General features: G+C 41.9%; 1 protein-coding gene and 1 long non-coding RNA gene across 3 annotated transcripts; one reads left to right on the top strand and one right to left on the bottom strand.

Annotated features, from left to right (window-relative positions):
* Nucleotides 1–1,140: 1,140 nt before the first annotated feature.
* LOC146544252 (uncharacterized) lies at nt 1,141–3,411 on the bottom strand. Its single transcript, XR_014883445.1, has 2 exons — nt 3,063–3,411; nt 1,141–2,482 (listed from the first exon to the last, which is right to left on the bottom strand). It is a non-coding gene; the product is annotated as an uncharacterized LOC146544252 (long non-coding RNA).
* Nucleotides 3,412–3,435: 24 nt separating this feature from the next.
* On the top strand, nt 3,436–24,352 carry CHKA (choline kinase alpha). Of its 2 annotated transcripts, XM_085224396.1 has the most exons (12): nt 3,436–3,915; nt 6,757–6,868; nt 13,888–13,941; nt 17,189–17,302; nt 17,887–18,020; nt 18,284–18,388; nt 18,751–18,809; nt 20,412–20,499; nt 21,039–21,147; nt 21,644–21,750; nt 22,057–22,138; nt 22,917–24,352. In XM_085224396.1, exons 1-12 carry the CDS (start codon nt 3,581–3,583, stop codon nt 22,974–22,976), a joined length of 1,359 nt encoding a protein of 452 aa, XP_085080522.1. In that variant the 5' UTR covers nt 3,436–3,580; the 3' UTR covers nt 22,977–24,352. The 2 variants fall into 2 exon arrangements, with proteins under 2 accessions (XP_085080522.1, XP_085080523.1); XM_085224397.1 differs by lacking the exon at nt 13,888–13,941.
* The last annotated feature ends 233 nt before the right edge of the window (nt 24,353–24,585 follow it).

Raw genomic sequence — 24,585 nt, 5'->3', positions numbered from 1 at the left:
TAAGCAATTTCTGCTGCACTAATGCAACTGGAGTGAATAAAATCGTGCGTCAATCCAACTGCAGTTCTCTTTGCTGCAGATCTACAAGTATTAAAGAAAAGGGGAAAAAAACCATCAACTCTACAGAGCTTTAGTAGATCATACAAATTAATAAAAACAAATGTTTCAACTTATGCTGTCAAAGAAAAAAAAAGACTTCTGCCCTCTCCTGATTGAGTATTTGCTTGACTGCATCCATAACCAGTGAAGAGTAGATATTTCCATCCAGACTTGTTGAAGAAGTGCTTCTGTTGCTGCAAAGGACATAGTGGATGCACTGATCACTACGTTCTGTTAAGCCACTGGGGAATAACCTGTGTGGTCACAGTATGAGAACTGAGGGAAAAGTAAGTTACAGAGGAAGGTGTGACACTTCTGAGATGGGTAACTCTCTATCTCCATGCTGATAGCCAAGGTCATGCAAACTCTTAAGCCTCTGCTCACCCCAGGGAATCTTAGTTCAGAACATTCCTTATTTACAGGATAATTAGTCACTCGGTGTTTTGTCTGTGCCCTCACTCTTCTTATCTCACCATTACTTCCTCTGCTTTAAAGCTCATGTATCCAGGGGATGCGGGCAGCTGAAGAAATATTCTTTTAATGAGTCTCATTTATTAGGTGCTACTGTTGATGAAACTATTAGATGGAATCAAAAATAGAACATAGATATGGAACCTATGTTTGCTGTCTACAAAAAAAAAAGTGTGCTAATGCAGCTGGGTTGCTATGGTACAAAAGCTGACATCAGGAACATGAAGATGCGTTTGCCTTTTCCCAATACTTAAGATGGCAGGCTGATTGACTAATCCAGTGGGTAGGATATTGCACTGTTACTTAACAAGGTGCTTCTGGTGCACAAGAAATAGAAACGGGGATCAGCTGCTGCTGAGAACGTAATCAAGTTTCTCAAGTTTGATTCCAGTGTTCATAACTGTCCAGTTTGGGAGTGTTTGTACTTAATTCCTTTCCTTGAATATTTTTCTTCTGATGCCTTTTTTAGTATATTCTGATCTTAACAGAAGCCTCAGTTTTGTTCAGGTTGACTACATGCATTATTTAAGCATAGTAGATTCTTAGGAGCAGAAGAAAAACCACGTATACAAGTAGCAGGAAAAGGTTTATTTTATTTTGTTCCATCTGAATGTGGATGTAAAACTTGTGAAAATTATTACTTAGTAGCTCTAGAATGGGAACCTTCCTCTGTTTATCCACTGAAAATCTGAAGTGTGGAGAACAGCAGTATCTGTTTATCATACATTGATTCTCCTATGTGCTTTAAGCCAAACCAGGAGATTTTGGCTAGGAGCAGAAAGCTATTTACTTTGAGAGGGAGGGATTTCACACTTAGTGAAACCCAGTGCCAGTGTTTCTATGTACTGCACTCAGTTTTGCACCATGCCTTCAGACCATTTGTCTTTGGCACTGCTGCTTAGGTTTTGAATAAGACCAAGCTCACGCTACTGCTGTCACAAGGCTTCCTGCACTCAAACCAGGAACTCTGGCAACATGAAAGAATCTTCACCCACAACTTAAGCTTGAAAATCATCTTGCCAGTAATGAATTCCTTCCTTAACCAACACTTACTTTCTGGGAATAGTGAAACAAGTGCTTTGGCCGAGTAACGTGTTGCTGTGACTTTAGATGAACTAGGTCTGCAAGCCCTCAATATGACTCACCTTCATTTCTATCACGTGTTCCTCTGCTGCTTTGTTCTCTGCCTTTATCACATTGTACACATTTGTGGCTACCCAGAAGATGGATGGTGTTTGTTGTAAAACATTTTAAACGTTTTTCAAGTGAGTTACGCCCTTTCTGTAAACTCAATAATAAATTACAATGAGTTACTAATTACTAATAGTGTTAAAATACTAAATGACGTAACGAGCAAACTGCCTTAGCCATTTCCTGTAGGAAATAAGCATACAGAGTTAATTTGCATCCAGGAACTTATCAAAATAGAAGTCGTTACAGGACTGGAGCTTACGTTAGATTGACATTAAGAAAAGGTGAGCATGTTGGAAGCAAAAAGATATAAAATAAACATTTTTCTATCTGCTTCTGAGGCTTGTAATTAACTGTGTAAATTAAAGCAGAGCTCGTGTCTTGGTAGGAAGTGTCAGTGAGGTGGCCAATATCAACAAGCTAGAGGGGACAGGATTCTCTCTGTCCCAGCATCTGACTTTTCTGCCGTTCACACCGGGAGCAATCTAGAAGATTACAAATAACTTCTATGGGTTTGGGAGCTTTGTTTTCTAATTAATGTCCCATAACTCATGCTGTGAGTGTGTCGCGTGAAGGTCAAGCACTTGGAAATAGGAAGACCGGCCGCTGCGGGAGGTAAAATTAGTTCTGGTGTTTTCACTGCTACTGCCCGCGTGCGGAGACCGCCCCGGTGAGCTGCAGATGGAACCTCAGCAACGGCATCGGCTGCTCCAGCAGGGATCTGCGGAGGGAAGGTTTGCCCACAGCTCCGGCCGGCCGCTTCCAGCATCCCAATCCGCGCTCTGACCCGCGGATTTTACGTTCTAAACGAAAAGCTGAGGCGCAGAGGGGGACAGAAGGCATCGGTCTGTCCGCCGTTCCGCAGCCGCGTTCCTAACCCCTAACCGCTCCCGGGTTCTGCCGCCGCGGTCGCTTCAGCGGTGCCGAGGCCGCCGTGCGAGCACGAAGCTCCACAACCAATAGTGCAGCCTCTCGGTAACCCCCGGGCTCTTCGGGGGCTTTCCAGCGCGGTTACCCACCGGCCTTTTCCCACCGCTCCGCCTCAGCGGCTGGCGGGGCAGCGGCGCGGGGGCGGACGCGCTGCCTTCCTGCCGTTCGCCTTCACTCCCGGCGCGGTGCGCTTTCTCCCGAGCCGAGCTTCACGCGGCCGTGAATCAGCCCCGGCACGCGGTGGCTGACTCAGCCGGCCGGCAGCTCGCCGTAAAAAGCAGACCGTTGAACAAACGCTCTCGGTAACCGTAATCGTACGGCGCAGACGGAAAGTCACGCACCGGGCCACTCGGTCCGCCGGTAGCGCTCACCTGCTCGGACCTCTGCAGCCCCCCACCTACGTCCCGTTACGAAGTCCTCGGGAGGCACCGAGTCCCGGGCCGCTAAGGGAAGAGGGGAGGTGGGCGGGGTCACCTTGCGCTGACCCCCCCCACCGAGCTGCGCGCGCCGGTTACTAGGGCGACAGAGGAGCGGCCAATCGGCGCGCCCCGCGCCCTCCCTTTCTTTCTCCCGGGTGAGCGAGCGCCAATCAGCGGGCGTTCCGGAAGCCGGCAGAAGGCGCGCGCCCGTTCTGTGGCCCTGTTCCCCGGCCTCGCTCTAGGCAGGAGCTGAGACCCGAGAGCCAATCGGAGCGGGGGGAAAAAGCGTGAGGTGAGCGAGCCCGCGTGCCGCTCTGCCTATAAAATGGGGGCCGAGCGGGGGCGCGCGGCTCATTCGCAGTTGGCGGCGGCGGCGGAAGGTTGGCGCGAAGAGAGATAGAGGCAGTGTGAAAGCCGCCGCGCGCGTCCGCCCCAACGTCCCTTCCCTGCCGTCGCCGCCCCCTCCCGCCATGAAGACCAAGTTCTGTAACGGCGAGGCCGACCCCTCTCCTCTCGGGCTCCTCCTGGGCTGCGGTCCCGGATCCGGCGGGGGCGGCGTCGTCCTCCCCGCCGCCGGGCAGCCCCCCTCGCCGCTCTCCCACGGCGGCCCCGAGGGGAAGGACCCCGTGGTGGGGGGCAGAGGCGGCGGTGCCGTGAGCCCGGCTTCCTCCGTGCCGCCGCCGCCCGAGGAGGAGCCGCCGCTCGACCCCCGCACGCGGCGCAGGGCCTATCTGTGGTGCAAGGAGTTCCTGCCGGGGGCCTGGCGGGGGCTGCGGGAGGAGCAGCTCCGCATCAGCCCCATCAGGTCAGTGCGGGCGGAGGGGCGGGGCCGCCTCCCGGGGGACCGCGCGCTGCCGCTTCTCCTCGCCGCTTCTTTTCCCCCTCTTCGTTTTTTGCTTTTTCTTCCGAAACCCTGGGAAGGGGTTGGGCGGGGGCGGGCGGAGGGGACTCGGGTCCGTGCCCGTATCCGCGCGGGGGGGCGGTGGGACGCGTCCTGCGGGAGGTGGGGCGGCGCGGCTCCTTCCAGCCCCGCTGCGGTGCCGCGATGGGCGCTGGTGACTCAGCGCGATGACAGCTGAGGGAGATTCGAGCGGCTGGGGTGGAAACGGAGGGGTCCTCCGAGCGGCGTGGGAGATCCTTGCGAATTAAGCAGTCTGTGTATGTGTGTGTGACGCCTCGGTCGGTGTCCCGGTGCTCCGTCGGTCTGCCGGACCCGAGGTGGCCACACTTGTCTTTTCAGAGGGCAGCGCTGCTTATAATTCCCTTCGAGTCCTCCTGGTTTTGCCTCCCTATTGCTTATGGGGTTGTTTTTTTCTTTTTACACAAAATTGCATGTAAATACCCGTAGTTAGCAATAACGAAGTATGAACGACTGACAAACGTCAGCTGACCACCTACAGAACCTGAAGGTGGGACCCAGTGGGATCTATGCGCTGGTTCTGAGGGAACTGGTGGCTGAAGTTGCCAAGCTGCTATCCGTCATATTTGAAAGGTTGTGATAGTCTCTGCTATATCAAAGCAAGTGTGATTGGCTTATACCATTAAATGTATTTTAAAATCAAGTAATTGATTGAAATCCGGCACAGAAGGCCTGTGTGTTTTTAGTTCTCGCTTGGCAGCGGTCATAATGAGTTAACAAAGGGAGAGAATCTCAAGAAAACTGGTACTGTTCCTTAACGGTAGACTAGACTGGTGTCTCTGTAATCCCCATTGCTTGATTCTGCCTTCATCCTTGTTAGTCTGCACCGCTTGCTGTAAGCACTTAATTTCCAAAGCCTGAGGGTTTAGCACAGTTATTCTGGTATTTCTTGGAATCCTCCTCTTTGAGATGCACTTGAAAAGTCACTTGGTGTCTTCTGGCTGGGAGGAACTGAGGATGGGCTGACGTTTCAGAATGGGTTAAACTGTGGGAATTGGTGGTGTTTTGCCCATGCTTTCCTGGAGAGCAAAGAAGGACTCACAGTCAATCAGAACACAGGTATGAGCACACCTAACTGCTGTGGCTGTGATTCTGGGAAGTTATGGATGGCTTTCCAAATAGGTGATTGGAAAGGTTTACCCTTTGGCAATTTGAAGTAGGCTACCTTTTTTTACCCTCATTTTAATTTCCTTGATTAGAGGTAACTTTTAAGTTCTGGAGTGTGTAAAACTAGTGAGATTTCTGTTGAATGGAGTTCAGCCTGAGTAGTTTGCTGCTGTTGTTTGTTTGGAGGGGGTCCAAGAGAGGGATTTCTGGACTTCAATGCACTGTATGCAGGCAGAGTATGTTTAAGTGACAAGAGTGATGAGACAGAATTTGTTCAGTTCTTCTCCGGTAGATTTTATGAACTGAGTTTCTATGTGTTTATTTCTCCTATTTAAATACCAACATTTTCATTCAGGGTCTAGAAAATCTTTCAGAAAACTGTCTAGCACAGTTTCAGTGAAGCCAGAAATGTAGTTGGTATAACTAACCAACGTTATGATTGCATCTGAGCGGTTGGGTTCTGATCTTCATTTGCTACTCTTTCCATCTGCCCGATTTTCCTACCTGTTCACCCCCATGGCTCACTCACTTCATATGATTTCCCTTTTTGAATGCCTGCCAAGCATTCTCTTCTGTCTGCTTTCTTGAGCGTGTTGTGCAGCTGCTGATTTACCCTATTTGCTCAGGTTTTTTTTTTTCTTCTCAATTATTGGCTCTCAGTCTGTAGTCCAGCCCCTCTTCTGTCAGTCACCTCCCAGTAGATACATACCAAGCCATGCACTTTCTTGGTGGCTCTCCGAAAAGTCTTTCTGATTTCCCAGAGGGATTGTAAGAGAACCCAAATAGTTATTTAGAAAAGCGTTACGGTGAATATCAGGCTGGGACTGAGAACTGTAATTTATCCACTGCATTTTGGATCTGTCCAGATTCCTGGAATCAGAGCTCACTGTGGGTATCACTAAATGCCTGTCCTTCAGTGCTTTGGGTGATGAGGAGAACAGCATTGCAGTGGTGTTGCAAACTACAACACAAGTACTACTATTTAGATAATAGAGCTACTTCAGTAAGGTGATGCAGTAGCATGCTGCAGGTAAAAATTACATCTGTGCTTCCTCATCCCTTTTCTATTAGCTACTGTTTTTGGATTGTATCTGTTTTTGGAAGGTGTTGTTAATGATGAGATATAGAAGGCTTTTTTTTTTTTGTAGAGGTGATTTGCATTTCTATTCTGGCAGTAAACCAGAAGTTTCAGTGCTTTTTTGTCTGCTGCAAGAGGAAGTAGTAACGTGAGTCCTTTCCAACTCAACGTATACTGTGATGTTGCAGAAATGCTTTGTTAATGAACCGAGGGCAGTGAAATTAATGCAAAAAGACAATTTGGTAAGGAAAACGCAGATTTAATAGGCTGTTCTTGAAGTTCGACTACCAGAAACTAGGAAGTACTGCTTTCATCTGGTATCTGGCCTGTAAAGCTGTAAAACACAGGTGCTGTCACTTTTTCTGATTACGTGAAGAGTCAGCATACTTGTATGTAACCCCTGAGTGGCTGAAGTGCGGATCTCCCCAGTTTGTGTCTTACCTGATAAGATTGTGTCTGTAGTAAAAGGTGTATTAGCGTGTCTCCAGTTTGTAGCAAGGGGCATCTAAATTAGCAAATAATCCATACCCTTCTCTTTGTAGAGGTGGCCTCAGCAACATGCTGTTTCAGTGCTCGCTACCTGATTCCATTGAGACAGTTGCAGATGAGCCACGGAAAGTTCTGCTGCGTTTATACGGTGCAATCCTGCAGATGGTGAGTACATGGAGTGCTTTGGGAGAGGGAGGGCTTCTCTAGCTTGACTGAGATGTGTTTGGAGATCTTCATCTGTGACACACTGCTGTGTTATCCGCTTGGGAATGTGTTTTAGCAGCTATGGGGTAGATGGCTAGCTTAAGGCACGCTCTTTATAGTTTGTTTTTGTCTAGAACTTACGCTCCTTTCTATGCAGATCCTGGCTGGCGTCTATCAGCTGAAGACTCGTTTGCTGTCCGTTTGATCAGTAATGCTTTGTATATGGTGTTAAGTTTGGACTGTGGTGTTCTAGAAACGTTATTAAAATCTGCTTCTGTACACTGATGTAGGACTGGCATAACTAGCAGGACTGCAGAGGACTAAACCAATTCTATCGTAGTAGGGCTTACAACTCAGATTCAAGTTTTTTGTCAAACTTAACTGACACAATGCTCAAGCATTTTGTTAGAGACCTTGTGGGACTGTGCTATGGGAAGACTTGATCTATGGTGTTATAATAAAAATGATGCACAAACATCAATACCATATAGCCATCTCATTCCAAAATAAATTTTCCCAAGTGTTTGATGTGCCCCACAGCTGGCATAAAAGCTTAACAAGATGTTTATCAAACTCTTGTGCCGTTCCTTTTTTTTTTTGTCAGTAAAAACAATAAAATGCAAACAGCATTTAAATTTGTCAAACCTTAAGAGAAGTAGTTGGCAAATCTGTTTGAAACTGTAGAAAAATCTTATAGAGATGATCTCTTCTAAATCTTACAGGCTGTTACTATAGGACTATATGGCAGATCTTGTCTTATCCATCTCTGCTGGACATTTGATTACACTGCAGTAAATCACCATAAGTGTTCAGCCTTACGAAAAATGGCAGCTTCATAAAATTACATTTGGATGTAATTTTATGATTACATGACTATAGTTTCTATTTGACATAGAGTGTCTGGCTTCATTATCTGTTAATTTGTGATATTTTCTAATAGTCACTTGCTTTGAAAAACTGAGCCAATATCTGGAAGAGATTGACTGTGGTGGAAATTTTGGTCCATTCTTCCTGCATCCTCTGCTTTGACCAAGCTGACTATCAAAAATCTCATTAGATACTGTCACTTAACTGGCTTTCAAGTGTTTTTATGTAACATGAGATGCAGACTTTACCAGAAATAATGTGAAAGATTGCAGTGATTTGAAATAGCATTTGGCTACACCACCGTATGTGTGTTGGGAAAGTTAAACAAGAAGTGTGTAAAAGTGGATTAATTCCAGTTTGAATAATGTGTACTTTGGCTTAAGAGAAACCAAAAATATAGTGGGGGGGTGGGGGGGAGGAAATAACAACAAAAACTTGGTGAAACTGTTTCTGAAGTGACTAGCGTTGGTGATACCATTTTTTTTTTTCATAACTGTTAATGGCTTCAATGCAGTACTGACTTGATATGTAGAAATCTTCAGTAGGAACATGGGCTATAAAACTTAATGTAGCGATAGAACTTCTGCTGCCCAAGAGCTGTGAAGAAATGTAGTGTTCCCCCCCGTCACCCTTTTTTTCTTTTATAAAGGAAAAGCAGACTCTAGTGTTTGGTTGCCCTTCTCTTCCCTCAGGGTTTTTCTTAACTTGTCTTTTCTGTGCCCCTATTTGCTGAAGAAATCAACAAAATTGGGGGCTCTATAATCAGGGAACTAATTTGGTTTGAAAATTGAAAGTGTGTTCATAACTTTCTAACCTTTCTGCTCTTGGTGTTAAAGGATCTTTTGAGATGTCTAACTTCCTTTATTTCCGTAGTGGCAGTGAAATGACTGCTCTTGTTGGTGCAGTTCACTAAAGGTTAAGTAAGCAGAAAAAGTCCCAAGGTAAAACTTTCAGATTGCATTGAGGTTCACAATTTTTGTCAACAAACATTTGTCTCTTCCAGCCCCTGTACCTTAAGTGCAAATTAAAATATAAGCAAACTGTTTTATTGGGGTATTTTGAAAACCTAACTTAAGATTCTTATGGATTTCAGCGTGGCTTAAGCAGAATCTTACGACAAGCTCTTGTTATGAGGGAGTGATCCTTAACTTTTGTAATGACATCACTTGAGTTTAAAGTCCTGTAGAAATTAAGGGACGCTGCTTAAGTTGAGTTTTGAGACCTTAATGCTAAGATCAAGACTTAATTCTCACTGGCTTGTCTTTAACTGACGCTGGATATTAGTAGCTACCGCTTACTTTTTGAGTCATTGTAGTATGTTTTAACACCTGCCCATCTTGTTTTCTGTTGCAGTTGGAGCACAAAACAATGATATCAGCTCCTCTTATTGTCCTTGTGAGTACTGCAGATCTGTAGCAATCTGCACCAAATTGATACAGATACAGCTGACAAATTAAAGTAAAATTTTTGAACAGGGTAGAAGTGAAAAGTAGGTACTCCACACTGACTTGGGCAAATAATACTGACACCATCATTTTCTTTGAGCCACCTTTTAAAGGAACCTTTTCAGCAGCTTGAAAGTAGCCCCAGTTTGCTTATTATGAATCTTGGAAGACACAAATGTCAGTACATGAAACTCATCCAATATAAGCCATGCCAGTTGGCTAAAGCTGCCACGCAGGGAAGGCTTTGTGCCTTCCTCTGTCATAACTGATATGTTAAAGCCAGTTTTCTTTGTGTGCATGAATGTTCTGGGGGGAGTTGGGTGGAGATGAATGGAACTAGCTTGGCCATTGTTACCAATGGTCGCACTGGCATGGATGTTTAAAAATCAAGGACTTCTCTTGAGTATATCCTTGAGCAGAACTTTTTTTAAGGCAAGAATTTGTGCTTGTGACAGGTTAAAGTACTAACCACATTAAAACTCAAGTGTTTGAGGCACAATGCAGATATGTCACCCATTGGAAAAAGGGAAATGTCTTACCCTGCTTCTTTTATTCTTGCTCCAGCTGAGTAGCTAAATTTAAAGAGGAGCATTGAAAATACAACTTCCTCATTGCAAAATGACTTGAACTGTTGGCTAAATTCAGTTGCAACGACTAAAGCAAAAAGTTCTCCACAATGCCATTACAGACCTCAAGATTGGATTTCATATACAGATCACTATAGTGGTTCTACTTAAATTCAGAAAAAAAAGAAATTCCCACCTCCTAGAAATACCAATAGAGTCTCAATATATGTTAAGCATCGACAAAAGAAAAGCCCAAATTAAGGTGGATTTCTTTGAAGTTCGCCCGTCAAAAAGTAAAATGGTGATTGATTCCCATTCTTTTACACATGTCAAAAGAACCTTGAACTCTGTTTCACTGGGACTGTTCCTTTGCAATAGCTAAAAGAAAATATTACATAGAAATGAGGAAAAACAAACCAATATACCTAACGTTCATCTTTGGTCTCTCAATTTCTTTGTGAGCAGACGCAGAATAAGTATAAATGGTTGCCACTGTTCTGTGGCAAATCCTTTTCCATACCTGCCTTGCTGCCTTTTATTTTTTTTTTAAACTAAATAAAATGCAGACTGCTGTGTAACTGTAATTATCAACGTCTTCTGTGGTTGTTGGTGTCTGTTTGTAGCATGGAGTAACTACAAATCCCTGGCGCTGGCAGACGGCTTGAAAGAAACCAAACACCTCTTACGGGGATATATTTGTGTTGGGTGGAGTTAAGGGTGTTCTGGGGGTAATGTACCACTTTAGTTGTATATGCATGTGTTCTCTGCTGCAGGCTTGCCCATGCGATCGTGCCTAGAGCACTCTGGTTTCCAGGTGACAGACACGATTCACGGTATAGTATGAGATCTCTGAAGTTGGAGCGTTCTCTACAGCTTTCATTTTCTTTAGTACTGGATGTCAATGTTTAAAAATAAGGCTTAAGTAGCACCAGCTACTGTCTGTGCATCTGAATGTTTAGAGTAATAACAAAACCTCAAAATATTGCCCCTTCCTTTCCTCTGCTCCCTCAGAAGGGAATGGTAACTTGAAATGAAGAGGATTAGAGAAGTCTTTGTGGCTTTTGAACAAGAATTCCTAGTTCGAGTCCTACATGTGTTAAATACTAGGACTTTCTAATTAATGTGTCTCTTCAGGCTTAGCAGGGATCAGTGATGAAAGGCAGGTAGGTTCTCAGGAGCAGAAATAAGTCACTGCTGAATCTAAAACTGTTTGTGTTCCCACCCTGTTCAAATAAATGTCTTTTGTCAGCTTCTAGAATTAGAGAAAGCTTCCCCTGCTGCCATAACTTCTCAGTCAGTTCATTGTAGCGTTGCAGTTTCTTGGGATTTGAGAATACTGCAGTACTATGACTTACACCTACTTGGAAACAACTAAAGCAGTAATTTAAAAGTTAATTTAGAACTTTTACATTTGCAGACAGAGCTTGCGGTTACTTTGGAAAAAAGGTACAAATTGTTCCCTCTCGACAGAGTTCCTCTGAAAAACAGAATTTGTTTTCTAATTACAAAAGAAATAAATGTGGGGAGTTAGGGAGAAAATGCTGGAAGAACTCCATTCTCTGTATCAAACTGCCAGGTGTGCAAACACAATCTGGTTGTCTTCTAATCGCAGATAATGCAGTGTCTCCCCTTCTAGGACTTTGATCTCGTACCTGAAATGTACTGCATTTAATTAATTTCCATGATCAGTGAACCTCAAATTAGACTATATACAACTTTTTATTGTCTTTGTACACTTAGTTATCCTCTCTAACAAAAATCTAGCATAAACCTTCTCACAGTAACAACCACTGAACAAATATTCCAGTAGTTTGTTCTCAGGCACGTGCCCGTTCTTAGTTGATGTTTCTGTTCAGAAGGACTGGTTAAAAACCTCTAGCAATTATTTAATCCTTCTCCTATTTGAGTAAATAAAATCTCCTCATTGCTTTAAAAGTAAATAGCTCCTAGAATAAGTTGGACGTAAGTTGGAGTGTGGTAGTGGAGTCACACACATACACACACACACAAAAAAAAGAAACAACACCTGTTTAGTTTTGAATGTTTGAGCCAAGAGGGTGAGCTGGTTATGTAGATGAATATCTACATGACGGTGTCTCATCATTTGAGATGTTTGGCTTTGAGCCACTAGATGATTGCGCAGGCAAAATCAAATCCCAGTGCTTGAACATCCGTTGAACTCTTTAAAGAGTTTAACTCTTGTATTTCTGTTACATGAAATCGCATCCCGCTGTACTTCATTCACATTGACAGCACGTACTGGAGACTGTGCTAATTCTAGGCTGAGCACATGGCCACTTGTGAAGACTGATCCTCTCCAAGCTCCCATTCCTATCTACAAGTTATTTGCCAATTGCTTTGCATTCATCCTCCCCTGGATGCCAATGCTGTACGCTGAGGGAACAGAAAAGAGGAAGGGGTGCTGCAGAAGTCTCCTTTTCTGATGACTCTGCGGTAACATCCCTAACTGCCTCCTTCTAATGGCACAGTGGATGCCATTAGGATATCTCCTTTGAGGTGGAGTCCTTAGAACTGGCTAGCTCTTTACGCACGCCTTCTGTAAAGCGGGCGCCAGTTCAGGTTCTAGGGGAAAGCCTAATCTGCTTACCTTCTGATGAACTGAGCCATTCTGAGAGCACCATTAATCAGGAAAGACTCCTGGATGGTGAGTAACTTTCTGACTGTTCAAGAAAAATCTGTAAGATGCAATAGTGGTATTGATGTAGGACATGCTTGTTCAGAGAAGCTCTCTGTACATTACTTAAATGCTATCGTGTAGTTACACGTTTAGCTTTTAGTGAATGTGTTTTGACTCTATTAATTTCCTTGGAAGGAATATAAACTAATAGTAGTCTTCATACTGTCTTGTTTTAAGCTTAGTATCCTAGTGGAATGGGAAGTACTTGCTGAAAGACCATGGATTCATGTTAACTATACTTCTTCTATAGCTTCTGAAATAACGTAACTGCATAGCTCCTGTAAATCTTTAGCTTGTTGTATTGTACTGAAGACAGCTGGTGTTGCTTAACTGTATTCTGTTAAGTTCGTATTTCCACCCGTTCTGGACATGTTAGAACGTTGGGACAGAAAGGTATGCACACGGTTCTGTGAATCACACGTTTTATTCAGAGGGTGGAGATGCAGGCTGCCTTCATGGGCCCCTAAACTCAGTCTGGTTTAAACAGTCTATGGTGGAATTGCAACATAAAGTAGCAGCCACAAACTATCGCTAAATCTAAGCAAACATTTGCTTTCTCTTCTCCTTACCTTCAGAACTTTAAAGGACAAGGCTTTTATCACGGCTTGAATTTTAAATGAGTGGCTCTATTAAAAGCATGTGCCATTGAAGGTGGGTTGCTGAGGGTGTGATTTGGTACTCTGAAGCTGCTTTGTAATGACAGTCAACAAGCCTAGCACAATACATTTTGCATGGAATTGGTTAAAGATTTGCTTGTATCCTGCAGTTCTTGCTGATAGGACTTTAGCTTACGTGGGCATTTCATTTGAAGATGAATCCTGGATTTGCATACTTAGTGGCATGTGCACATAACGGCCTGGACAGCATATATATTCCTTATATAAATAAGGAAATTTTTGCCAAAAGAATTTGGGGGGAAAAACCATTTAAAATTACATTTAAAACGAGTACTTTGTGAGCTTTACCAATAGTCCTTCAAAGGCTTTTATGTAATTTATGTAGCTTATCTCTTAAGTGTTTCAGCTGCAAGAAGAATGTCATCCCAGATGTCATTCAGAGGGACTTAGAGAAAATTAAGTTAAAAGCATATATTTAAGCTTGTGATGCACTGAAATGCACTTTTGAAATACTGGGGAACAGAAACACCTGAAAGCCATCTCCTGGGCTATTTGCAGGAGTGGCTTGGTCTCAGTGGCACATCCTTTTGAAAGGTTTTGGAATTGGTGGAATAGTACTGTGGTCAGAGGTCAGATGGATGCTAGTGCTGTAGTTGTCACAGATCAAGACATTGTTGAGACATCTAGTTAACTGTAGCTGGCACTTCTACTCCCTTTGTTCTGGTGGTTGCAGGTTAATCGTGTTAAATTTCATCTTCTCATTGTGCTTGCTTTTTCTCATTCATAGAGGTCCTGTAATAAAGGAGAATCAGAACAGTCTCAAAAGGAAAATGACTTGCAAGTAAGTAATTAAATTTGCTTGCTTAACAGAAGTTTAGAAACAGGGAAATACCATGAGTCTGCTTGTTCTGAACCAGTAGTCAATCTGCCTGGGCTGGGCTGTGTTGTTAGAAACTGTGAAAAGCAAGGAAGAAAACACATCTATTTGCTCATAAAAGTGATACAATATGCGAGTGTCTGTGCATGGTTTGGAGATATTTAAGTATTCTACATAAACATGAAACACTCCAATTTCAGTGTAGATGGTTTTGTACCAATTCTTGCCCTTGTAATTAATAGAGCAGGGCTCTTCTTTCTGTGCTAGAGGAGGATCAGCACTCTACCTAATCCCTCTATAAAAATCAAACTTAATTCTTCTGAGGAAACTGTATGGAGCTGGGGAAGTTCCTTTTGAACACAAAGTGCTGGGATCATCTGCATTCTGCAGACTTTACACTGTTTGTGTTTGAAACCATTTCTGCTCATCCAGCATAATGTCTGGCAGAGTGCAATTTTTTATAATCATCTGAACAGGATTTGGTAGCTTAGATTTTTACCTTGGCAATATTTCTCCTAAGGGTAACATTGCAGCTTGTTAGCCAGATGGTTTGCTTCTTACACATTATCATTTGTACTGTCATTTTTCAGTTCTGTAAAGGCTTTGGCAGTGATTAAGGAGGACTATGTGTAACTCAAACTTAAATGCTGCTTTTTTCTTGTATTATTTTTGCCTCCTGAGAATCTGAAATGGCTTAAGCATTTATCTGGGGAGTAGAACTCAACTCATCTTAAGGTGGTTTTAAGATGTTTGTTTTTGAATGTCTACTTTTGAAGTCTAGATGAAACTTCAGTGAAGTTAGCAGAGCTGCCCTTGTTCTCAAGTGACTGATCTTATGGCAGGAGGAGTTCTTTGGCTGCTCCGTTCAAACCTTTGTCTTTTAAGTGCCAGGTCTGAGAGCATTCAAACTCAGATGTTCTCCTGCTGCTGTGTTTGGGTAATGTTCACCTGAATTTCTATCTGGAGGCAAATCTTTCATGGAGACATGCAGCCATTCTTATTAATACTGCTGAAACAACATTTAGAAACTTGCAAGCATGTAGTTGTGGATTATTTTAGTGTTCTGCATTTTCAAGTGTGGTAGGTAATTAGGATTAGGCAGAAACATAACAAAAGTAACCAAAATGGTAAATGGAGATCTCTCTGATTACCACTCCTGATGCATTAAGGGGAGTCTTAATGAAGGGGAGGTTTAGGTTACAGGTGAGGTTTAGGTTAGATATTAGGAGGAAGTTTTTCACCCAGAGGGTGGTGAGGCACTGGAACAGGTTGCCCAAGGAGGCTGTGGATGCCCCATCCCTGGAGGCATTCAAGGCCAGGCTGGATGTGGCTCTGGGCAGCCTGGTCTGCTGGTTGGTGATGCTGCACGTAGCAGGGGGGTTGAAACTAGATGATCATCGAGTTTTCAACCTTTTCAACCCAGGCCATTCTGTGATTCTGTGATAAGATCAGACATAGGGTGAGTGAAAAACACGCTCCCTTTGAACTCTGCTTTTAAGGTTTGATTCGAAGTTGTAATCTGTGGATAAAGTACTAAAGAAAAACACTAGGATTGCCAACTGTCTGGAGCTTTTTTTTGTTGATGGCTATCAAAGTTTCTTTTGACTTTTCTTAGGATAAAATGATGGGATAAAGTTAGGTGGGTTCAAGGAATACTTAAGCTTGAATTCAGGGGAAAAAGTATACTTCTCTTGCAGAAAGTGGACTGGGGATTTATAGGATATCTTTACAGGTGATCAAATTTCTCAATTATTCCTCATGTATAAGGTCATTCTTTTGCTTTGGCACTTGCTGTTATCCAAGTATCCTGAATTCTCTTTTAGTGAGATGTGAAATCAAGAATGTAACGTCTTAGTGGGCACAACCAACAGAATTGCTGTGATGAGGCTTTTAAAACACCCTGGTGTTGTACCAGCAACACACAAGTTCAGTATCTGTTGGCACTGGGATAGACATTTAGTAACCTATGTCTGATTTGCTTTTCTTTTTGGTGCTTGGTGTTAGGCTTTAGAGCTTTCACATCTGTGGAGCTGAGTGCACGTCAGATGATAATCTATGTATCTCTTCTTGGTGTGTTAGTTCTGCCTCGACTGAGATGGAAAAATAGTGGAGGGCACGGGTTACTTCATTCGTGTGCAAGTCATCTGAATCTCTTAAGTGTTTTCCTTGATGGCCTCCTCACTTCTTATGGAAGTTAATACTTCAGAGTGTGGTTGCTAGTCTTTGCTGCACTTCACAGTGAAATGCTATACTTTCCTGAGAGTGTATCAGTGCAATAAGATGTAGGACAGTAATTAAAAAAAAAAAAAAAGCTGTGAAACTGCTTGAAGATTGCTGAAGAGTAGAACCTGAATAAAAAGGGTTCTCTGCTATCTGAGACTGCAGTGAGTATAGTCGTACAAAAGGCTCTGTAGCTCAGAATACCTGAGAGCTTTCCTAGTTTTGTGCTCGTGCTACTTAGGCTTGTTAGTATCATGGGTCAGGTTTTGAGGAGAGCTGCTCAAATATCAGCAGAGTTCATAAGCCTCTTGAATGTAAGTACAGCTGGATCCCTGATGACTTAGTTGCTAGATGTAGAGATCTATTTTATGGCTTCAGTTTTAGAAATAATCTGTCAAGAAAGCTGTACTTCAGTGACTTCAACTGTATTTTTGAGACATACTTCATATAAAAAAACCTGCTGGCCTACGATTGTTATGGACTGAGTTTATTGGCGTAAAGAAAACCTCATGAAGGCTGAGGTATGTTTGGACATAGTGAAGGAAGAATGTTTATTCAGCCTCGCCTCTTTAGTGGGAGTTTAAATTATTCTCTCCTTCTAATAAAAAGAGAAAGAGGGAAGACCTAAAACGTGCTTAGTAGAAACAAACCCTAATTCATTCTTCTGAATGAAAAGCTGGTTAGTTCAGTCACTCACTTTATTCACTTGCATGATTAAACTGTCCTTTCGTGAGATACTGCTCCAAATTGTGTTAAAATCACTAAGAATAATATATATAGTTCCTGTGATGTGTTTCAGCAGGATAAGCTCCTTTGGAAATAAATCCCACAGCATAGGGAGGAGGGAATAGTTTGGTTTTTGCATAGTCTTCCTTTGTCCTGATGCAATGGTATCTGAATAGTACTTGTTTTCTCCCCAGTTTGAGACTTGTTAAACTTTTCTGGAGGCACCACATCACGTTTTGATATTTTCTTAATTTTTCTTTTTCAGGGGGCAGAAGCCATGGTTTTGGAAAGTGTTATGTTTGCCATTCTGGCAGAGAGAGCTCTTGGCCCAAAGCTGTATGGAATCTTTCCGCAGGGGAGACTAGAGGAATTTATTCCTGTAAGTCCTGTTCATGATTAGTTAGTGGGCTGGTAGTTGTTTTAATTGATCGTGACAAGAAGGTCTCTGAACTGCCCAGAGAAGCAGGGATGTGGGAATGGAATACTTGGCAGTCTGCAGTAATTGCTAGCTGTAATTCAATACAGTTACAGTGGGTGTTGGAGAGCCCAATTATAGCTCTTGCCAGGGAGAGATATCTAAAAATTCCTCAGCTGTAGCAGAGACTAATAAATGAAGATAAAAAACTTGTTAGATACCAAACATAGCATTGGAAGCTATAGAGTAACACTTTCCTTTAAAAGCAGTGAGAGCAGGTGCTTTTGATGTCCTTAAATATTTGTACTCAGTCTGCTTTGAGGGTATTCTTGGTGTGAGATTTGATATTCCCCAGGTCTTGATCGTAGAGCAGAGTTGATTAAGTCATAAGTAAGCTGGGCTAGTTAACTCAGCTTTTCCACATGCAGTTTATCAATTTAAGTTCATACTGGGAGGATGAGGAAAAGTGTATTGCTGAAGTACTCACTCTTTCTAGTACTCATCTTTCTCACTTAACTGTATTTAAAGAATGCTGTACTTTATTACAGAGCAGGAAACTAAGTACTGAAGAACTTAGCTTACCCGACATATCTGCTGAAATAGCTGAGAAGATGGCAATATTTCATGGCATGAAAATGCCATTTAATAAAGAACCTAAGTGGCTTTTTGGGACAATGGAAAAGTAAGTTATACACTATTTGAAGTACATGAACAAGGTGGCTTGTCATAAACTTGATATTTGGAACATTCTTCCTGAATGACAGTACTCAAAAATCATTTCTTAGTTATCTGATGATCTTAAATTATTTCGGGGGGAGGGGGAGGGTACGTTTTCTTTAGCCTTTATTTTTAAACTTCCTTGATTTTAGTTAAATTTAATGTTAATGTGGGAAGATGTTTTATTTATTGGCATAAGCACTGTACTGTTATCTTTATTTTTAACAGGTATCTAAATCAAGTGCTGAGGATAAAATTTACTAGAGAATCCAAAACTAGGAAACTGAACAAACTCCTCAGTTACAATTTACCCCAGGAAATGAAAAATCTAAGGTAGGCTTATCTACAACTATCTTCTTGGTCTCAGTTTTAGTATCAATTTGTGCAGTTGTTCAAGTTCATTGTACTGCACAGTACCCTATATTCATTTCACTTTTACAAGTTGGAGATTTTGTGGCTCTGTAGCCAACCTGTGTGTAGTATTATTACAATTGAATAAAATCACTTGCTGATCTCAGATGGTGATCAGTATAGTCCTACTTCTGTTCTGATCTTCTGCTCATAATAAAGAAAACAGGCACTTGCTAGAAATAAATAGCACTTCAAATTCTTACAACAAAGTCCATCTTTTACCTAGAAGTTGAACTGAACTTAATGATCTGCTACTTACTGGCTCCTGTACTGCTGTTTTCTAGAGCTATGCTTGAGGCTACTTCATCACCAGTTGTATTTTGCCACAACGACTGCCAGGAAGGTAAGTTGGCCTTGTTCAGTGATGCGGCGTTGAGCCTTTTTCCGACCACTTGTTTGCTCTCTGAGAGGCAGTTGTATTATCAAGGTACTGCCCTGGCTGCGACCTGAAGTAACAGCCTGTGCACCCCCAGTGTGCAGCAGCAGCAAGGCAAAATGCATTGACTTAATGATTGTCTGGGCTAATGAAGAGAATGACTGCAGCGTCATACCTCCAAGCTAAGCGTGTACGCAAGCTCAGTACAGGTTTGAGTTTCCTATTAGCAGCATCTTTGCAGCCTTGAGTGAGATAGGATGTTCTGTAGCCCTTTTGAAAGAAAGAGCTGAAGAAGTGAATGGTGAAAGTGGAGATTAGAGGAGTTTGAGTCAGCAATTCTCAATTTGTACTGGTAAGAAACATCAGAAAAAAACTTACTTCCCTTTTTTCTGAGAGTCATGTAGGAAATCACACTTTTTATGAGCTAGTTGTCCAGGCAGAGGAGAGAGGAGGCAGGGCTTGAGGTGCTGGTTTGCTGTGTTCTGCATGTGGGTGTCCTTTTACCTGTAAAGAGAGTAAGCTAGGCTGAGCTGCAAGGATATTATACCAGGACCATGTGTGGGGCTGTTGTGTTCTCAGGGGTCCCCTCAGCAAAGGCAGAGGAATGGGCCTAGAAAAGGATTGCTCCAGAGGACAGGAACAAAGGGATAGGGAGCACAAGGGGAAAAAGCCACTGAAATGAGGAATGAAGAGCTATCTTAATAGTAGTAGAATTCAGGATCTCATTCCAGGTACGGTACTAGGGGAGTTTTGGAGTATGATAGGGTTCAGACAAGCTTTGGAAGCTAGATTTTCAAGATTCAGGGAGAATATTTGAAGGAATAGGGAAAATACTGTGTTTGTTCTGCTGGTGCGAAGGTAGGTGAATTAGATTTGACATGAAAACAGATCAACACATGGGTAGTGGGCAGAATATAGCAGGAATTAGAATTACACTAAATTGACTTAGCAGTAGTAAAACTGTTATCATTTGACTGCAGGCAGACTTACAAGTTTTTGATGAGTTACTGTGATGAAGAGACTAGAAAGACAGATAAAATAATCTCCCTTATGCAGGAAGAGGCTGAGTTTTTCTGAGGGTACCTATTGTGCTACATAAAAGAGCAAAGTGATTGAGTCCATGGCTTTCAGGCTGCTGAAAAGCAATTCCTGTCCCAAGTGTTGTGTGATCAATGATAGTGCTGTGCAGGTCTGAGGGATGCTACATAATTTAGATCTCGAGTGTTGTAAGCAATATTCAGCAAGGGCTGCTAATGCTGATGGTGTCACATGGTTTAGCTGCAAGCTAAGCACTGTCTTGGAGAAGTAAGAGCCTTGGGGGAACAGATGTACCTCCCTGCCTGTACAGAAGAAAACTTTTTTTGCTTTCTGCTTTTTCAAGGCTTATAGTATATATCTCAGCTTTGCAACTTGGCTGTTCCTATTACTCTTGTGTAGATGTAAGGGATAACTGGGATTATCTGAACAGCGTTTCTTAAGACATAGCATGGCTTTTCTGTAATTTCCCTGTGACTGAGTATGCTGTCTGTATAAACATTATCTTACCTAATATTCTCCTAATGTTTTTAGGTAATATCTTGCTTCTAGAAGGCAGAGAGAATTCAGAAAAACAAAAGCTGATGCTCATAGACTTTGAATACAGCAGCTATAATTACCGGTAAGTCATTTTCTTCTTTTCTGATGAGCAAGAAGATGTATTGCATTTTTACAGCTAGAATGAGAGCAAGTGCTGAGCTGCTGGTTATGTCTATTCCTAATGAGTTGTGTTCTGCTCTTAGACAACAGATGTAATTAGTCAAAACAGCTTTGGTTCTGACAGCTTTGGATGTAGGCTTAGCTCAGAGAAAATACGGTCACAGATGCTGGAGCTTGCTGGATTGGAGAGCTTGTTCACTTCACTTACTACAGACAGAAGTAATGCTAATGCTAGATGTGTCTGACTTAGTGCTGAGATGTATTGCTTACCTGTGTATTTAATGTGTCTACATTTAGCTGGTAATTTCTGTTAATAGCTGTCCATCTTTTATACGTGGTTTTGGTGACTTGCAAAGAAGTTGTAGAGAAATGACAAATGAACTACTTCCTTTAGCAAAAACTGCTAGGCAACAAACAAGGCAAAAAGTAGCCTTGTGCTTCTAAACTTGATCAAGCAAGAACAAATGGCTGGTGTACAAATAAAGACTATCTCTTTTTCAGAGGCTTTGATATTGGGAATCACTTCTGTGAATGGATGTATGATTACACATATGAGAAGTATCCATTCTTCAAAGCTAGTGTTCTTAAATATCCTTCAAAGAAGCAACAGGTGGGCACTTATAAGAATAAAGTAATAAGCCACTGTCTACAATCTTCAGATTCTTAACTCTCCTTTCCAATTCTAATTTAGACTTGCTTTTTTCTAGAACTTTTTCTTCCATGACTACCCATGTATAGTAGTTCTTATAATCCTGACTGCTTGCTTTAAAGCTGTACAAAGTTCATAACAGCCATTCAGGGTAGAATTTCTCATGGGTGTGTTGTTTTTTTTTTGTTTTTTTTTGTTTTTTTTTTTGCTGTGCACCACAAAAATGAGGTGCAGTAGCTGTGGAGTGAAGCTGTGAAGGTAGCTGTCAGTAGCAAAATGTCAGTTGTTGTCCTTTCCTAAACCAGGCTTCCAAGCAATTAGTGGAATTGCCATTAATCTAACTCTAGCACTATGTTTGGAAAAAATACAACATTGTCAGAACTGACTAATTCTGAAAGAAGCAAATCTGCTTTGAGACAGGTTTGTAACTTTATTTTTTTGATTACTTGCTTTCCAGCTTCATTTTATCTCCAGTTACCTGTCTGCATTCCAAGATGGCTTTGAAAATCTGAGCAATGAAGAGAAGTCCAAACTAGAAGAAGAAATGTTGCTAGAAGTTAATAGGTAACATACCTTCCTTGGCTCTGTCTTGAAACTTCCATTGGTATCTACCTCAGAGAAACTTCAGCCAAGAAGGTGCTAAGCAGTTTCTATATGGTGAAGAAAAACCTGTCAACTGCAAGCTTTAGATGTGTGATATGCATGTAGAGTAAATAAAATATTAGGGAAGCTAATGGAATTTTGTGCAGTATCATACTTTAAGAAGAAAAGGGGTGGCCACCCACAAACTACAGCTAGTATTCTAACAGGACATTGAGTTCAGTTGGCACTCAGTTGGGTGTTATAGTAAATATAGTCTTGTCATTTCAGGTTTGCCCTTGCATCACACTTCTTCTGGGGTTTGTGGTCTATTATACAAGCAAAGATCTCATCCATTGAATTTGGTTACCTGGTAAGTTCTTTATTATTAAAGTTTCATTGAATTAAAAATGTATGTGGTAAGTAACCTGTGATACATTAGCAGAGTAAATGAAATGGCTGCTCAGTGCAACTTAAAACTTTTAAGTGGAGTTAAAAAAAAAAAAAAAAAACGACCCATTCGTTACTAGCTTTTTCTTCTTCATTTTAATGATAACTCCTAGGATTCTAAAAATTTCAGAAATTACTTTCATTGTTACAAAGACAGACTAGCTGTGCATGTCAAACCTTGCAGTGATGTGACTGCCTTGCAGTGAAGTGATTCTCTTGCAGTAAGAGAATCCCCTGCAAGAGGGAAACAGTGAGTATAAATTGGAAAAGTGAGTAGTTGCAGAGAACACATACAACATGTTCATACCCATTGTGCAAGTGTCAATGCCAGGTAGCTTCTGCTTCCAGATAAACTCTTGCTGCAAGGTATTTAGGGTACTGTATAGTGATACAACCTTAAGGTATGCTGAGTATCTTGCAGAAAGAGTTGCAGAAACCATTCCTAGTGAAAGCTTGACTTTTTTTAGTTCCTTTTATTTCCCTGGTGTTTTGGTGGCAGCAGCTAACAGTGTTGGTTGAAATAAAAGATGGGAGGAAATTTTAGAGGCAAGAAAACCTTTGAGGAGATTATCTTGAGCAAATAGATCAAGTTCATTGGGATGATGGATTAGTAAGGTAACACAGTTAATACCTTCATTGTTTCCCCTTACCAAAAATAGAAATGTGGCTGTTCACTGTTTTAATCTTTCTTGTTTTTCCAGGAATATGCATTATCCAGATTCGATGTGTACTTCGATCAGAAGAAGAGGCTCCAAGTATGAATGTGGGAGGAGTGGCCTGTTGGTTATTGTACGAAGAGGGCAGCTGGACAGAACTTTCACCGTGCTTAGGCTACTGTATCTGTAACGAAGGTGTCACTGACTTCCAATTCCTTGGAAGGCAGGAGTACAATACTGAAGACTGTATAAAAATGACTTGTTTACAGTTTCATAAGTATGTGGAATGAGATTGAGAGGCAAAAGTAAAATACAACAGTGCAATATCTTAAAATCTTTCTAATCTAGAATTTAATCTAGAAGATATTTTATATTCTGGGAGAAGCTTACAATTAAGTGTCAATACCACCTGCATCGGAGCAAACAGTGTTACTGTATGTTTTCTAGGGGTTTATTGTCATGATGATAAATGTTGTAAGCAGAACAGCTGTAAAGGTGTAGACATTGTAGACATTGCCTCTTAATGAGAAGGAAAAGCAAAGGCAACAACTGTTACACTGTGAAGTAGGCTTCAAATCTTACTGTGAGATTAGGTTCAACCTGCCCCGTGAACACTATCTTCAAAGCTGCTGATACCTTACACCACTTTAACCATAAAGCAAGGAAACACATGGAAGCTGCATGCTTTCAAGTGTTATCTGTGTATACACGAATGTTTCTCTTAAGCTGGTGTGCCTGTGAAGTATGAATGAACTTTGAACTGGACATTCCAAAGGAGTTTGTCTTCAACCGTTCATTCCTCATCCTCCAAGAACATGCTTTAGCCCAGCCTGGTTGTCTCCTAAAATGCTGCGTTCAGCACAGGGGGTTCAGTGGGCGGTCAGCACTGGGAAGAGTGCCTTGAATTACTCTAGCTACTCCCCAGACAACTGGATTGACACTGACGAGACTGACAAATTGGATCCCATCTCTCTTCTTGACCGGTGTTGCCTCGGTACGTGGCTGTAAGGAATAGTAGAGCCAAAGACTGCAGAGAACACTTCAGGAAGTCGCCGTTCTGCCCGTCCAATGCTTGTGTGGCTTGGGAGGTGCTTTTCTTGTACCTCCAGTTTTCATCATGTTCCAGCAGTGCAGTAAAGTAGGGCGTCTCGTGGGGAACAATAACATGTATATTGAAACTTGAGTATAATCTCTGTACATGTCATCTAAAGATTTCTTTAGACTTTTGGGAACTTGTTTATTTTGAACATTATTTGTTGTGCTTTCTAACACACTGTATTATAAATAATAAACTTTTAAGTCTACCTTTTTTTCATTTGTATAGCAAATACTGTTCCAAGCAGTTGAAGAAAATGTGCAGCATTTCATGTACTGTATTGCATAACTTGTAAAAGCTATCAGTTTATTCTCTAGTATAGAGAATCATTTTGCATACACAATTATTAATGCTTTATAATAAATATAAAAGCACTTGAAAAGATCATAGTTCTTAAGTCTTCCTTGTATCTGCAGAGTAAAACAGCTGCAGTTTCTGGCCTCAATCTATTCTGGAAATACTTTGGTTCCACCTTTAAGATAAGCTGGAGTTAAATTTGAGGCTTGAGGCTGTGGGATTTCTCTTCTGCACTTTTTTTTGCAGTTACTGTATAACTGAGTACTAATAGCACACATGAGGAAGAAGGGCTGTTAAAGTAAGTAATGAGAGGTAGTGTAT

Source organism: Meleagris gallopavo, chromosome 5, assembly GCF_905368555.1.
Source record: "Meleagris gallopavo chromosome 5, MGAL_WU_HG_1.1, whole genome shotgun sequence".
Lineage (NCBI taxonomy): Eukaryota > Metazoa > Chordata > Aves > Galliformes > Phasianidae > Meleagris > Meleagris gallopavo.
The sequence above is the reverse complement of the archived record's forward strand: the minus strand, read 5'-3'. Positions and strand labels throughout refer to the sequence as shown.